Source organism: Petaurus breviceps, unplaced genomic scaffold (assembly GCF_028583685.1).
Source record: "Petaurus breviceps papuanus isolate PSGF00001 unplaced genomic scaffold, PetGlider_PUasm1.0 138, whole genome shotgun sequence".
NCBI classification, from domain to species: domain Eukaryota; kingdom Metazoa; phylum Chordata; class Mammalia; order Diprotodontia; family Petauridae; genus Petaurus; species Petaurus breviceps.
The window spans coordinates 27864956-27878818 of NW_027185694.1; the positions used below are offsets into that span (position 1 = coordinate 27864956).

At 39.1% G+C, this 13863-nt stretch overlaps 1 protein-coding gene across 1 annotated transcript in view; it reads right to left on the minus strand.

The window, feature by feature from the left end:
- CLCN7 (chloride voltage-gated channel 7) overlaps positions 1-13863 on the minus strand; it is a 28059-nt gene that overhangs the window by 13703 nt on the left and 493 nt on the right. Inside the window, exons 2-10 of the mRNA XM_069065663.1 lie at positions 13778-13863; positions 13106-13215; positions 11879-11959; positions 9853-9915; positions 9620-9703; positions 3631-3724; positions 2853-2917; positions 1483-1599; positions 831-885 (exon numbers count right to left, since the gene is read on the minus strand). The exon at positions 13778-13863 is cut by the window's right edge and continues 6 nt beyond it. Of these exons, the coding sequence (XP_068921764.1) occupies positions 831-885; positions 1483-1599; positions 2853-2917; positions 3631-3724; positions 9620-9703; positions 9853-9915; positions 11879-11959; positions 13106-13215; positions 13778-13863 (755 nt within the window). The remainder of the gene's footprint in view (positions 1-830; positions 886-1482; positions 1600-2852; positions 2918-3630; positions 3725-9619; positions 9704-9852; positions 9916-11878; positions 11960-13105; positions 13216-13777) is intronic.

Genomic DNA, 13863 nt, shown 5'->3' on the forward strand with positions numbered 1-13863 from the left:
TATAGTCAGAAAGAAACAAATAGGAAGATAGGTCAGTAGCATGTTACTAACAATTTGGGAGAGCTGACCGCTTCATATTTCCCCAGTTAAGGAACCATTTCCCAGAAGCTTACTAGAAGGGACTAAGATGGAATGAGGCAAATAGTATTTTTAAATGGTTTGTCTACAACAGATATAGATTTCTTTAATCTTCAAAGTCCTTTAATTAAGTAGAAGATAATTCTTACCATAGGTTAAATTTAGTTGAGAATAACACCATCCTCCCTCTTAGCATGCAGGAGAGAGTTCTATATTAAAAGCAATAACAACAACTACCTATATTCATTCCTCTGAATTTCTATTTTTCTCCATCAATGAAAATTCAAATATAAAAACAACACAAGAATATAAATTCTGCTGCCACAAAGATGAATATGTATGAATTTAAATCCTTATATTAGCAGCAGCATTTCTGGAACATAGATCTCAGGAAAGATAAGTGACAGCAGCCATGGTGTGTGTAAGCACATCACTGAATAACTGACTGATTCATTCCAGGGTTTTTATGGAGGATCCTTAAAAGGTGCTTCACAAAGCTAACCTGTGTCTCAGATCCTGGCAACCTTCCAGCCCTTAGCACATTCTTATTTAGGCCAAAAAGATACAGAAAGATTCTCCAGAGAATTAACTGGGGCTTCTGCCATTTCAAAAGCCATATTTAAAAAGGCTCTTTCCATAAATGTTTAACAAAAGTGGGATGGCTTTTGGTAAAAATGAGAAAAAAAAAGACTGCCACCCCACCCTCCCACCCCAGCAAGATTTCTAATGAATTCAACAGAAATTCTCCTTACCTACCACACCCATGGCAATGAAGATGGGGATCTCATGGATTGTGTATACCATTTTCTACACAGAGAAAAAAGGAAAAAGTGGTTTAATTTTAAGACCTACTGGCATAAACCTTGAGTAATGATCTCCAAATGTTCTCTCTCCCTCACCTAATGAAACAAAGATGGAAAGCACAATTATCTCCCTAGTTTTCAGAGCCAATGAGATGCATTGGCCAGGATCTTTGGTGAAGCACACAGCTATGATATCTAAACTCCTGAACTGCTGCAAACATTAAATGTATTCCATTTGATCAGCACAATCCTGGATAGAATGTTAGAACTCTACAGTGAGAAGAATCCAACTCTTCATTCTAACATCTGAAGAAACTGAGGTGCAGACAAGCTTCTAGACTTTTCCACGGCCACAACTCATTCAGTGGAAGAACTGTGACAAATAGCCAGGTCTCCTGCCCCCTGTTCATAGTACTACACTGGTGGGTAATAACTGAATCCCACTAAGACACTGGATTTCACACAGAAAAATACTCTTCTTCCAGAGTTAGAGTAACAAGGAAAATCTAGAATCTCAAAACTGGTGGCTCCTGCTATCCAGGTGCCCAAGGACATAAGGAAACAGGATGTATGATTAAGGGTTTTACATATTAATGGTTACCTCAGTGTCAAATCTTCCAAAATTGATGAGACCAGGGCTAGAGAGATCCCACATGTTTCCATGGTAAATACTTAGAACAAAATTCAGGGTGAATGTGGAAATCATGGAGGCAAAGAACTGTGGGATAAATTGAAAAACAGGCATGTTGCTAGGATACAATACTTCAAACAAAGCAGGCTACCCTCTTGTGTCCAACAGACAGAACAAAGTATTTCTAATTAAAGAGCTAAGTGGATAAGATCAGAAAGAAAGTGAGTCCCAGGAGTTGCCAGTTTAAACACAGTAAGGTCACAAGGAATTTTGATGCTTCTTTTCCAGTCAGGGGAGGCTTCTTAGAGTTGGTACTTCAGAAGCTGTCTAAAGGAGAGGGAGGAGAGGGGTCTAGGTGAGCCGAGCATGGAGATGCTGGCTTTAGGCATGGGGTGTGGCTTGAGACAGAGCTCAGAAACAAGCATGTGAAGACTAGATGAAGGGTATGCTGAGTCCAGAGAGCAAAAGAAAGATGGATTGGGCAAAGGGGAGAAAAAAGTTCAAGATGGGCTGCTGAAGGACCCTGAAGCTAATTGTGGCTCTTGTACCTGATATAAAGGGTAATAAAAGTTACCTTAGGGGAGGCATGAAATAGTCAAGGTAATGAAAAGAAGAAATATAAAGGTTGTAACAATCAACTAGAGAACAAACAATTTTGAGGCCTGATGAGAAAAGAGACAATTCTAAAATATTTTAAGAGTCAAATTATAGTCTCTTTCACATCAGAACTTTTCCCATCACGGTTTTGATATATTGTGGGTCAGCATAAGAAATTAAATTGCAATTTTGGGTGAGTTTTGTGGAAGCTGTAGAAGACATGTGAAGGCCAGCAGACAAGACAGAAAAAGTTTAGAAACTCAGAAATGCATAAAATATATGTATAGTGTTCTATAATATTAACACATGTTATCTCTTAATGCTATAATAATTCAGACTTCTTCTTTGGTACTTTGGGAGGGTCAAAAATTTGATACAGATTTTCCAGATTGTGGAGGCACCATGCTTCTAACCTCCACGATGTGGAATGTTTAACTGTACGCAGGAGCCCTGTATAATAGACAAACTCAGGGTAATTCCACCAACTGACGACATGCCAAGCACATTCTCATATGTTTCTCCCAGAAATCTGTGGTAGAGGATTAATGCTTGATAACAAGGGACGTGAGTTTATGGAACCAAAGCAGGAGTGAAGTGCCCATACATCAGCCTATGGCAACTGCTGGAGACAAAAGATTCTTCAAAAAGAGGAAGCACCAAGAAACAATTCTCAAGGCACTCTATAAAGGTGTACTTGACTTGTTAGCAACGAAAAATGCTGGCACAAAACCTAGCTCACTTACAATTCTCCATGTCAGGAACTGATTCCAGAAGGAAGCACCTTCTTCCAAGCTGAACAGGACGCCCCCTGCAAGAACAAAAGTCTCTTAATTCCCTGGACAGACCCCAGTGGAGGTGGCTATGGCTAAGATGGCAAATTACCAGGGAAGTCTAAGATACACTGCAATCATTCGGCTAAGATTCAAGAAGTGCAGGGAGAGTGCTATGGAATGATGCCCAAATAATGCTAAAGACAGGGAAATGGACAAAGACCGACTGATAGGGGAAAGGCCCACCAGTTTGTCCAGGCCTCCCTCACTTGAGGGCTTTGGGTAACAGGGTCACATGAAGTCAAGTCAAGAAGCATTTACAAAGTATCTACTAAGTAGCAGGCACTGTGCTAAGTGCTGGGAATACATAAGAAAAGATTTTTTTTAAACCACAAAAAATGGTCCTTGCTCTTAAGGAGCTCACATGCAGAAACATGCAAACAATTAGGTATAGATAAGATAAATGATGGCATCTAGTTTTTTTTGTAAATTTTCTGATTTCTTGTCAAAGAAATAGAGGGGAAAGAAGGGAATCCAAATATGCATGGAACAACTATTTTGAAAACATCCTTGATTTCTACCATCTAGGTAAGGGTGGTCTATAGAAACAGGTTTCTCAAACCACAATATGCTTCATCAAGGAAAGATTTCTGGGGTCACTGACAAGACCACTTGAGCTGCCCACAACGCACAAAGTATCTAGGATGTGACAGGGACTACCCAGATGTAAACAAAAGCCAGGAAATCTTACCTACAGGGGCTCCAAAAGCAGCTGAGACACCAGCTGCAGCTCCAGCTGAAACAAAGTCTCGCTTCTCTGTGTCTCTCCTGAAGTATTCAAACATCTGAAATGAAAGGAAAAGTTACAGATTATCTCCTCAGGCTTTATTAAAGCAGTCCTCTCAGTAAAGGAAGAGGTAGCCAAGGATTCCTACATGCTACCTGACCTAGTTAGTTTCTGAAGTATCCGAAATAAACACTTATCTATGTCCCTTCTCTCTCAGCACTGACCCTGCAATACTCTAAAACCTGAGTTTCCTTAAAGGAAGTCATTCTAGGCTGGGTGGGAACTTTCTCTACCAGGTATTTTCCCATTTCTAAGTGGCATAAAGCCAAATTTAGATCACCACCCCTAAATGCTTTCTCTCTTAACAACCTTTGATAATTCAAGAAGCTAAGATTTTATTGTAATATATATGACATTTTACAAACTTTTAAACACTATATATACTATATGTACTATTATTTTTATTAATGTATGTAATCTCTCCATTCATGCAGACGCAACCACTTTACAATTGAGAAAATTAACTTCATGAGTAGCTATGACTGAAAAACATTCGTTCTTTTGACTATAAATAATAACATAAATGCACTTAAGTATTACAGTATCTAAATAAAATAAATATAATGCAAATAATAATACTACCTAATTTACAGATTTAGTGCCATAGTAACCAAAGTGCCAAAAGGGCTACTTTATGGAAGTAGACAAAAGTCATTCATAAAGACAAAAGGTCAAGAATCTCAAAGGAAATAATGAAAAAAAGAAGGTATGAGGGGGCCTGCCTGGTATTTCTAGATCTCAAACCATACTAGAAAGCAGTAATCATCAAAACTAGTTTAAAAAAAACAAACAAAACAGAAAAGTTGATTAATAGAACAGAGTAGATTATAAGACCCAGATGGAATAACAATACAATGCTTGATAAACCAAGGACAAACTCTATTATATAGGGTTAAGGACTCTTGTTTTCAATAAAACCTTTTGGACTAGAAGCAGTTTGGCAGAAATTAGATTTAGACCAACAGCTTATACTATATACCATCATAAACTCCAAATGGATACATAAACTAAATATAAAGGATCAACTTAACAGAAAAGGGAAGATGGACACCTTTCATAACAATGACTAGAGTCAGAATTATTTTAATAAATTTTTCTTGATATCTTAATATCTTTTTGAAAAATTTTAATTTTTTAAAAAATTAAAATTAAAAAAATTAATCTATATTTCTCAACATATTCTCAACAGTCATCCCTTATAACAAATAATAAAGAAAGAAAAATAATAGTTTGGCAAAAGTAACCAACTCATCAAAAAAGCCTGACAAATGCAGTGCTCCACACTCATAGATCCCTCGCATCTGCAAAGAAGATGGGAGGTACCTTCTTATTTTGATTCTTTGTGGTCAAACTTTATCACTGTAATTTCAGAGTTTTTAGTTTCAATTGTTTTGTTGTTGTCTTTTCCACTTACATTGTCATGGTCACTGTATATACTGTTTTCCTGGTTCTGCTTTACTTTCTATTATTTTCTAAAAGTCTTCCATACTTCTCTATACTCATCATATTTGTTGTCTCTTAGAAGTACCATGCTATCCTATTAAATTCATATACCACATTTTGTTTAGCTATTCCCTAAGGGACAATTATTTTGTTTCTGGGTCTTTGATACTATAAAAATGTAGTGATAAGTATTAGGGGCAGTTAGGTGTCACAGTAGACAGAGTGCTGGGTCTGAAGTCAGGAAGACTCATTTTCCTGAGATTAAATCTGGCCTCAGACACTTTGTAGCTGTGTGACCCTGGGCAAGTCACTTAACCCTGTTTGCCTCAGTTTCCTTATCTATAAAGTGAGCTAAAGAAGGAAATGGCAAAGCACTCCAATAAATGGGGTCACAAAGAGTCTGAAATGATTAAACAATGATATTTTAATGCAAATTAAACCTTTCTTTTTTATTATTATCTTAGGATATATGCCTAGCAGTGGAATCTCTGGGTCCAAAAGGACAGATATTTTAGCTACTTTCTTAGCTTAATTCCAAAATGTCTGGACCAATTTATAACTCTACGAACAATGCATTCACATACCTGACTTACCATAACTGCTCCCCCATATTTATTATTTCCACCTTTTGTGACCTTTGCAAATTTTGTGAGTGAGAGATAGAATCTCATAGTTATTTTGACTTGCATTTCTCTTATTCGTGACTTAGAACATTCTTTCAAGAAAACTGTTTATGTCCTTTGACTAATTATTTACTAGGGCACAGCTTTTGGTCTTTTACATTTCTGTTAGATGTTTATGTGTCTTCAGTAAAAGACACTCATCAACCTCTCCTAAGGGAGATACTAAACAAGGGACAAAGGTGATCACAGTAGAGAAAATGGATGATTTCCATCACATAAAAGTTGAAAAGCTACTGCACAAGCGATATTCAAACACTTAGAATTCTAAGGGAGGACATTAACCAGAGAAAAAAATTCTTTGTGTCATTTTTGATAAAGGTCTAATAGCTAAAAAATACATATATATATACATACACATATACATATACATGAGGTCAAAGACAAAGGAAAAGGACCCACAAGTACAAAAACATTTATAGCAGCACCTTTTGTTCTAGCAAAGAAGTAGAAATGAAGTGAGTCCTCACAAATAAGGAAATGGCTGAACAAATCGTGGTATATGAGTATAATAACATTATGCTATCAGAAATGACAGATATGAAGAATTTTTAAAACTTATGAAAGATCTGTATTAACTTATACAAAGTAAAATGAGCAGAACCGGGAAAAGAACTCACACATTGACCACAATAATATAAAAAAAAAAACCCTGACTTTAAGATTCTGTTCAACATAGTGAACAAACTTGGTTTCAAAAAACTGATAACGAAACATGCCTCCTGCCTGTGGGGAGAGAGATGAACTAGAGATGCAGAATGAGAAATAAAGAAATTAAGTTGAAGGGAAGAGTTCAGCTTTGAACATGGTGAGTTTTAGGTGCAACTATGCAGCAGGCAAACTGAAATGCTGGAACAGAGTTCAGGATTAGGAGGTTGGGGCTAGAGGTTTATATTTCATACTCATTCACATAAGTGATAAAACTGTGCAGGGAGCAAAGAAGGCTACCGAGGAGGGGAGCAAGAGGGAAAAATAAGCTGATGATAGAACCTTGGGGATTACCTACACTTAAGGGGCAGGATGAAGGGACTATCAGAATGTGAGAGAAGAATACTAGTTTAAGAGCATCTACACTATGCCCAATTTGTTCCTATTCCCAGGGAAACACTCTGCTGAAGTTCTTCTCTGGTTAAAGTTGTCCCTCCACTGGCAGCAAAGGCTTGCTTTCCTGCCCACTGTGGCCCTGCTGGCATCCACTGGATCCCTGACAGGTACCACAGCCACCTTTGGCATGTTGTATCTGTCTGTCAGGAACCTCTGAGCAGAACTAGTCATGGGCCTAAAGTGCACAGGGAAGTTTATCACCAGTTGATTCACTCGCCCTCATGGTTTTACAAAACCGTCAGGTGCTGGACTCTCTGATGGCCAAAGGCTCCATCACTGCGGAGGAATGTTGCTTCTATGTCAACCAATCCTCTCTCAAATAGAGGACTGTGCTCTAAACCAGCAAGTGGAAGATTTATGGGATAGAGGTAAAAATATTCTAACGCATGTTTCCCTCTCACTTCTTTGATCTACGACGTGTAACTTATTTTTACATAATATCAAAATCATGTTTCAAATAAATGTTACTGATTGACCTTCAAGGGTCATTCTGACCTTCTTGGCTGAAAGAAGGGAATGTGGAATTATGATTTTCATATTAATCTATGTGATATGTGTAATGAATGTACTAATAGATTTTATTTTCATAATTGTCTTTTCTAACTTGTGAGAGAGCTCACAATGCAGCTTAAAATGATCAAACTTTGATAACTCCCACAATCACTGGCATCACTGCCTGTGTACCTTAAGTGAAGTGAATCAAAGACTGTAGAACTTGTTTCTGTCACAGAACTCTGGTCCTATGTGTGACCCACTAAGTAATAAGCTCCAAAGTCTTGAACAGTGCTGCTCCCACAGAAGTTCAGGACAGGCTGATTGTGGGAAATCACTCTGGCCCTGGAAAACAATGCTTGTAATCTACCTTTCCTCTCCTTCCCATTTTTGATTTATGTATATAATCTCTGTCTTCACTTCAGCAAAGTGGAATTCCAATCTGGAGAATTCCCAATTTGTAATCTGTTCCTCATAATGAAACTAATTAATTAAAGGCTACCTGATTGCTGGTACTTTGTCTCTGGCCTGCTGTTTCAATATTCTCAGGTTAAAGACTGGCTCAGTAAAAATTCTGTTAACACTACAAAGAAATAAAACAAGTAGTTGAAGAACCAAGAGAGAGAAGTTCTACAGAGATTAAAGTGTTACAGAAGGAAAAGGAAAATATCAAGGAGAAGACAGTCTACGGGTAAAAACGAAAATGTCCCTGAAAAGTTAAGGAAGCTGATGACTGAAAATAGGTCATTAGATTTAGCAATTAGGTTAGTCATAATTATATAATAATTAGTCACTGGCAATTTCTTAGAAAGCCATTTTTGTAGGGCAGAAGCTGGATTGCACAGGGCCGAGGTACAAAGCGGTGGAGAGGAAGTGGGGCTACTATGGACAAGCTGTTCTTTTTAGAAGTTTGGCAGTGAAGGGGAGGAGACAGATTATAGCTTGAGGGGGTTAAGAGAGGGTTTTGTTAGGCTAGAGGAGACATGAGCAAGGCTGATGACAGAGGAAAAGGAGCCAGGAGATAGGGAGACAAGTCCCACTTTGTAGAGCACTCTGTGGCACTTTCTGAGTCTGGCAATCTAAGATTCTATATCAGTAACAAAGTCACTGCCATGACAGCACAGTCAGGTTAGAATATAAAATACTACTTGAATAAAACTGACAAGGTTGAATGCCTATACCTACACATTTGATTTTCCTATATAATATACACCAATCAACTTTTTAACCCTTCACATTTTGGCAACCAAAGTTACTACACAAAATGGTTTATCCTCATTCAGATTTAAGGGAGACCAACAAAGGTATAAGCATAGACTCCAAACGGGGACACTGAAAAACCAGAAAACAACTAGGAGACTGACCAGGGTGCAGAGGGATTTGAAAACAATGTCACAAAGAACAGTTGAATGAACTGGGGATATTTAGCCAACAGAAGAAATAGTTTGGAGCAGCATATGATCAAGGTTTTCCCTCATAAAGAATAAGTGGGGGGTGGCTAGGTAGTGCAGTGAATAGAGCACCAGCCTTGGAGTCAGGAGGACCTGAGTTCAATTCCAGCCTCAGACACTTAACACACACACACACACAAACTAGCCATGTGACCTTGGGCAAGTCACTTAACCCCAATTGCCCTACCCCCCCCTTCAAAAAAAAAAAAAAAAAAAAAAAAAAAAGAATAAGTGGACATTCAGTATAGCTTAAGAGAACAGACCTATGATCAATAGGTAGACATTACAACAAGGCAGAGCTTGTATGAATTTCTATTTATTTATTTATTTACTTTTTGGAGGGGGGAGGGCAGGGCAATTGGGGTTAAGTGACTTGCCCAAGGTCACACGGCTAGTTTTTGTGTGTTAAGTGTCTGAGGCCAGATCTGAACCCAGGTCCTCCTGACTCCAGGGCTGGTGCTCTATTCACTGCTCCACCTAGCCACCCTGCTTGGATGAATTTTTGAGCTAACAATAGATTATACTACCTCTTGGGGGCAGTAAGCTACTATTATTATTATTAGTGTATAAATAGAGGTTAGATGACTACCTATTGGGGATACAGGATTAGAAATACTTCTAAGGTCCCTACCAACTTTAACAGTCCATGGGATCCCTACTGAATGTGACCTAATGTCCTGCTCCCTCATTTTCCATTTTAGAATTTATAGATGAGCTGCTCACCTTGAAGTCTTTCTTCAAAGAGGTTGATCTTCCTTGAGAAATACCAGCTGCTATAACAGCTCCAGAGTGAATCATTGGTCCTTCCTAAAAGACAAAGAGGAGTACAGAGTTGAGGATAGGAACTGAGTTTTAAAAATTGTTTTTAGATACATAATGCCTTTCAGGGGCTCTTAGAGGGGTGATGCAATGGAACAAGGGAACAACAGTCATGTTTATTCTTCTAATTCCTTTACCTTTCCAACAGCCAGTCCTCCAACCACAGATAAAATCACACCACACACTTTAATCACCAATGTCTAGAATATAAAGAGAACATCACTAAGTAGAAAAAAAAGGAAGGTAATTCAATCCAAATCAACCATCACTGAATAAACACCTCCTATGGGTCAAGCACCATTAAAAAAGTAATTTACTTCTCGTGAGTAGGAAGACAGATCAAAAAAAGATTCAGATGAAGGGCTTCCGTCAGTGTCTAAACTTCATTCCCATCTTCCTCAGGAACTTTCCTGCAAGTACTCTAACCACCCTGATCTCCCTTCTTGAAATTTAACAGCACCCAAAGCTTGAACATCATTTAGCACTCAGTCCCATACTTAGTCTCACTAGGAAGACGGAGACTATGCTTCATTTTCTCTGATTCATATCTGATCACCAGGGTCAGGTGATTCTTCCTTTGCAATGTCTCTTGCATTCATCTCTTCTTTTCCAATCTCACTGGCTCTATGCCAGTCCAAGTATTTTCAACCAAAAGAGTGTCTGTTATAGAGTCAGATGACCTGGGTTCAAATCCTACTTCTGGCACTTACTACCTGTGTGACCCTGGATAAGCCACTTCACCTCTCTAGGCCTCATTTTACTCATCTGTAGAATGGAAGGTATTGGACTAGATGGGCTCTGAGGTACCCTTCCAACTCTAGCTCTATCCCCATCATACATCTGGATTATTGCAGTAAACATTCTGCCTCTAGTGTGTCCCCAATTCAATCTATCCTGCACACTGCTACAGTATGATTATTCTAAAAACATCACTTTCAATAAATCACTGCCTCATTCCAAACCCTTCATTGGCTCCCCACAGTCTATATGAGCTAGTACAAATTCCTACCATTGTAGGCCCTCCACAGTCTGATCCCAACCTGACTTCCCTTGACTCTCAAAGGGACCTCCTCCTTCACCCATGCTGTTCTCCTGGCTGTCGTCTGTACATACTCATTCTTGTCTCTAGGCTTGTGTTCATACTGTTCTCTTTTCTGATTTACCCTTTATCCTCTTCTCCATCTATCTAAAGTCCTAACCCACTTTCAAAGCCCAGCTCAAGACCCCCCTTTCTGGGAAAACTTCCCTGCACCTCCACCCCACTCTAAACACCTATGTCACTTTTTCACTTTCTATGTTAATATTTATTTTCTAATAGAGAGCTTAAATTCTCTTCCTTGATACAAGTCTTACTCCCCACTATATTAATGAGTTTAATCCATAGAAGGTATACAATACATTTTTTGAATAAAAAATTATTCTTTCATATTTCTCAGTATAAGGATGGGGCACAAAAGAGATGTTCAATAAATATACATGGCTATCCACGTATATTTCCCCTTCCTTTCCCCTCAGGTATAGAAACCTAACAGGGGACATGTAAAAGAGGGACAATCTTGCATCAAAACCCACCTTCCCAGCAGATGTCAAAGAGCCATCTGGGAAATACAATGTGTCTACCCCTAAACACTAACACAACAGGTAGAATCCTACTATAAAACATGCTGAATTAGTAGCAATTCTTTAATTGACTGAACAGTGAGGAGAAGAAATGAAATGGCTCCTTTTCATTCAGATTAGAAAGATTTAAAGGTCCATTATTAAAAAAGAGCCCTTTGCTGAGCCTCAGAAGTCTGTAGTGGTATTTGCCATAACAGAATGTGTCCAATTTGAGCCATGATTCCCAGTCAAAGGGAATTCTATCACCTCAGTCTAACAGGTCCTTTAGGGAGAGACAACCTTTTAAAGACTGTACTTAAATGAGCATAACAGAATGCTTGCCTGCCTCCTCGGCAAAAAACGGAAGGAAGACACAACAACAAGGGCCTCACTCTTGAGGGGATCTCAGAAGATAAGGAAGATATAGACTAAAGAGGAGGCCTATGACAACGGCCACACTCATGGGCTGCCCGGATTCAAAAGGATTATTTTCAATAAAGCAACCAAAACCCCCACTCTGCATCCCAAAAGATAGGGAAAACCAACCACCTCTAGACATTTTACCTTGAGTCGAACCACATGGGGAATCTTGACACCATTGAGGAAGCATTTAATCTGGGGAATTCCACTGCCAGCAGCAACAGGCTTCAAGGAAAGAAGAAACTGTATAAGGAGTATTTCCAACAAAAGGATTGGTTGACACAAATGAACCCAAAGTAGGATCACCAAAATCTGTGAAATGTTTTAACCCACAGTCCAAGACATCACGAGTGTTGCCTAAATAAGAGATGAAAAGATGTTGGCTTCATAAGAACTAGGAACTGAATGTAATTAGAATAGTAAATTACTAGAATGTAATCTCCTTGAGGTAAAAATCAGCTTGGCATTTCCCAGATATAAGCAGGAGTTTCAGGGAATTCTGCAGTTATTTGTATATTCCTCACCCCCCCACTGACTAGCACAGTAAGTGCTATCTCAGAGGCCTAATAAATGTTATTAAATGAACAAATATTTAACTTGACAAAGTTAAATACTAAGATTAACTGACAGGGCTATATAATTAAGTGGCAAAAGTCACTTAAAAGGGAGTCATGAAACACAGATTCCATTCTTCGATCTTGCCACTAACAATGTATTCTGGAAAAAGTAACTTAACCCCTTGGCTCCCCAGTTTCCCCATCTGTGAAATGGGAATAATAATGCTTTTTCCTTTATAGCTCAGAAGAAAATCAATAAACAAGTGTTTATTAAGAGTCTACTATGTGCTGGGGATACAGAAACAAAAATAAAACAATTCTTGTCCTCAAAGAATTTGCATTCTATCCAAGAAGACCCATACATAAATAAACAAATACAAAACAGACAAAGTACATGGAATTCCTTGAAGAAAGTGAATTAAAGAAGTTCAAGGTATTATCTCACTAAGCAGAACTTTTTACATTCTAAAAATACTCAGAAGCTCCTATGTGAAGGTTCTGTGATTTTCTCAGAATATGGAAAATTCTACTGCAGGAACCCCTTCCAACCATGCAGCCTGTAGCCTGCAGATGCCATGGCAGACAAATCTCAATGATTTGCCAATGATTGTAAAGCTAACAAGTGGCAGAGGAAGGATGCAGACTGAGGTCTTCCTCATCCTGTGCCTAGCACACTATCCACTAGACCACACTGCCTCTCCACTAATGCTAACTTATTACCATCTACCCGTCGGCCCTGGAGCCTTCCCAGTCTCACCTAAAGTAGGCGTGGGCAGAGATCCCAGGCTAGCTCGGTGTACTTTTTAAACCATACCTCTATAAAGGCAACAATCACGGAGCCGACGATCACAAAGGCTGAATTCAGTGTTGCCCAGAGTAACAGGGAGAAAGACAATCCCCCCTTCTCTGTGAACTTGTCAATATCTGGAGGACTCGTTAAGAGAACTGTCTGGACAAGATCCACTTCCCTACAGTGCTGTCTGGTAAACAACACACAGGCACAGATTCACCTCATCTGACACCCTTTCCCCCCTTCCCTCCTCCCCCAGCAACTCCTGGCTTTATCACTAATGAAGTCCATGAAAAGCTCCCAAACTGCTTGCATGAGAGTTGGGGGGCATAGAAGGGCAGGGAACATGCCAACAGTGGCCATCAGGTTTTCTCACCTGCCTAAATATTACAAAACTAAAAGATCATGGTAGATTTATACTCGAGCTAGATTACGTATACTCCCCAAATAGAGTATAAACTCCTTGAGGCCAGAGACCATCTGCAACCTCCACCTGGGGGACACACTTCAGGCACTCAGCAGAGACTTACTGATCAATACAGGCCTGCACACAGCTATAACTTGCTATATATCCACATAACCAATCAAATTCAGTTTATGCCAGGACTTCCTAAATACAGAGAAGCTCTGGCTGCTTTGCCCTCCTCATCCCCTGCATCCCCTACTCACTACTGGACAACCAGAGCCAAAAGATACTGTCTTTTACAACTCGGTATTTCAGTCCTGCCAAGTTCTCCACTACGATGTCAATGAAGCAGGCAACTAAGCCAGTCAGAATCCCA